This window comes from Pteropus vampyrus, unplaced genomic scaffold (assembly GCF_000151845.1).
Source record: "Pteropus vampyrus isolate Shadow unplaced genomic scaffold, Pvam_2.0 Scaffold471, whole genome shotgun sequence".
NCBI lineage: Eukaryota > Metazoa > Chordata > Mammalia > Chiroptera > Pteropodidae > Pteropus > Pteropus vampyrus.
The window spans coordinates 173,022-175,836 of NW_011889252.1; the positions used below are offsets into that span (position 1 = coordinate 173,022).

The following is a 2,815-nucleotide window of genomic DNA, read 5'->3' on the forward strand; positions in this document are numbered from 1 at the left end:
GGCCTGTTCCTGGGTGTTCCCAGCTGGCTGGGAGAGCCTGGACACACTCAGGAAATGAACAGAGAGACCCAGAGACATAACCCACCTTGTTCTCTTCTGGGTCGCCAGAACACCAAGCTGGAGACTGCAGTGACCCAGGCTGAGCAGCAGGGCGAGACGGCCGTCAGCGACGCACGCTGCAAGCTGGCCGAGCTGGAGGCCGCCCTGCAGAAGGCCAAGCAGGACATGGCCTGCCTGCTCAGGGAGTACCAGGAGGTGATGAACTCCAAGCTGGGCCTGGACATCGAGATCGCCACCTACAGGCGCCTGCTGGAGGGCGAGGAGCAGAGGTAAGGCCCTACCCTGTCTGGCCCTGAGCTTCCATTTATGCACCTTGTGCTAAGGCCTACCTTCTCCTGGCTGAGCAAGGGCCACACTCTGGACAAACCTGTCATTTATTACCTTGGGGGAGGGGTCTTTTTTGGAGGTCCTTTCCCTCAGACCCTTCTCCTAGGTTCTTGACCACTTGTGGACCCCTCGCTAAAAATATATGGAGCTCTGTCTGCCACTCTGGTTGAGTCACTAATATTGCCTTTTTCTTCTTCCCTCTCAGACTGTGTGAAGGCGTTGGGGCTGTGAATGTCTGTGAGTAACGTAGGCCTTTTGTTGATGGATTTACTTTCTTCCTGTAAAGGATGGCGGAATCCGATGGAGGGATTTCTCTGGGACCTAAATAAAATAGAGGGCTGGCATCTCAGCAAGATGGGTTTTGGGTCACAAAGCAGGAAAAACCACAGCTTTGGGATAAGATGAACCTAGAGTTGTCAAGTAAAGATGCTAGGGAAGGTGAGTCTTCGGGGAGGCTGGATGACTCATGCCCAAAATTTTGACTCAGGCTTTGGGGTTCACAGGTGTCAGCAGCTCCCGGGGTGGGGTCGTCTGCGGGGACCTCTGCGTGTCCGGCTCCCGGCCAGTGACCGGCAGTGCTTGCAGCGCCCCCTGCAGTGGGAACCTGGCGGTGAGCACTGGAATGTGCGCGCCCTGCGCGCCCTGCGCACCCTGTGGCCCCTGCAATTCCATCACGTCTTGTGGCCTGGGCACCGGAGGTGTGAGCTCCTGCGGCATCAGTTCCTGTGGCGTGGGCTCCTGCACCAGTAGCTGCCGCAAATGTTAGACACCCAACTGAAGCCCCAGCCCTGGTGTCTCTCCTGCCCAGCCCAGCCCCGCTTGGTCCAGTCTCCCTGACCCCAGCCCCCAGGCAAAACAAGCACTCCTTGCTTCTGCACTTTGAAAGGTCCGGCCGGCTCCCGGCCTCTAATGTGTATGTGTGATCCCCTCTCCTTTGGCTCTGTCCCCCTTCTTCCCCACCCTGCCCCATCACCCTGCTCCCTGTGCTGGGAAAGGCTACCCCAGAAAGAAGTCCCCTGAGCACTCACAGGAAGGGGGTTCCTTAGCAGGAAGGACCAGGACCAGGAACCTACCCTGGGCTGCCATGGGGCCAATGGCCAGAGTCCCCCAGCTTCTCCCCTTCCTTCTGTCTTCATCTCTGTCTTCATCTGTGTTTCCAATAAATCAATGTAGCCAATCCTGGGCCTTGTCTACACCTCTGTTAACGCAAAGGTGAGGGTTTGGAAGGGTCTTCAAAGTCACATGGAGCAGAGAATGGCCTAGTCTGGCATCTCCAGTACAGTCCTCTGTCCCTGGGCTCACAACAGTCTCAGATTTAGCCAGGGTTGCGGTAGGCCCCCATACGATGTAATTGTATCCACACACCCTTATTGATTTGATCCACACCACCTTTCATGACACATCACGCAGATGAAGAAACCAAAGCTCAGAGACGCACAGTAACTGGGGCAGGGCCCCACACCGAGTTCAGTGGTGAGGCTGGGGTTGGAACTCATGTGCATCTCTAGTGCTCATTTCACCAAACCACAGCTGCCTCCCAGAAAACATCCCTGTGCACCCCTATAAACTGATGGATAATGAAAATTAGATTCCCCAGTCACTCAAAGCTTAAGGAAACATCACTCATTGCTTTGGTGAGGAAGACTCACGCCTGAGTAATTTATTAGAATTCTTTAAGAGATAAATACACGAACATGATTTAAACTTTCAAAAAGCTTTAACATGGCGACTTATTTTTTAATGGAGTCCCTTTGAGGTTTGGAGAGCTGCCATAGGTGATAAATTACCTCAAAGACAGAAAACAGCACATGGCAAGATGATGATGTGGCAGAGAGGTGAGCACTCAGACTCTGGGGCCAGATTGCCTAGGCCCAAAGCTGGGCTCTTTTCTTTCCTCGCTGAGTGACCTTGGGCAGTTTGCTTATGCTCTCTGTGCCTTAGTTTCCACATCTTTAGTGAGAATGATAAAAAGAGCACCCACCTCATAGGGTCGATGGGAGGATTAAGGAATTTCATATATGTAAAATGCTTAGACAGTGTCTGACACAAAATAACCACAATATGCATTTATCATTAGTACTATTCTTTTACAGAATGTAAAGTAGACTCCTCTCTGGGGATAAGGGCCATGGGCAGCCTCTCATTACACTTATATCTGTGATCAGAGATTGCAAGTACAGAGAGAAATCTCCAAGTCTTCCAGAGCTATTGAGTTTCTTCATTCAGGGTTTCTACGCTCTGACACCGATGAGGATCTTACAGGTAGTGGGGGCGGGGGGAGGCGGAGATGGCCTCTCAGCCTCACTACGGGCCAAGGTGAGTCCCTGAACATCTGTATGGCAGAGCAAATCTCTAAACTTGCGGTCCCAGGCCCAGAAAACTGTAGCAGAAATGTTAATCCCCACCCACATCCCTCAGGGCAACAGAA

At 52.6% G+C, this 2,815-nt stretch overlaps 1 protein-coding gene across 1 annotated transcript in view; it reads left to right on the forward strand.

Annotated features, from left to right (window-relative positions):
- The window catches only part of LOC105307004 (keratin, type II microfibrillar, component 7C), a 31,282-nt gene extending 29,869 nt beyond the window's left edge, over positions 1–1,413 (forward strand). The window contains exon 10 of the mRNA XM_011382340.2: positions 1,086–1,413. Coding sequence (XP_011380642.1) covers positions 1,086–1,153 — 68 coding nt within the window. The 3' untranslated portion in view covers positions 1,154–1,413. The remainder of the gene's footprint in view (positions 1–1,085) is intronic.
- Positions 1,414–2,815: the final 1,402 nt, after the last annotated feature.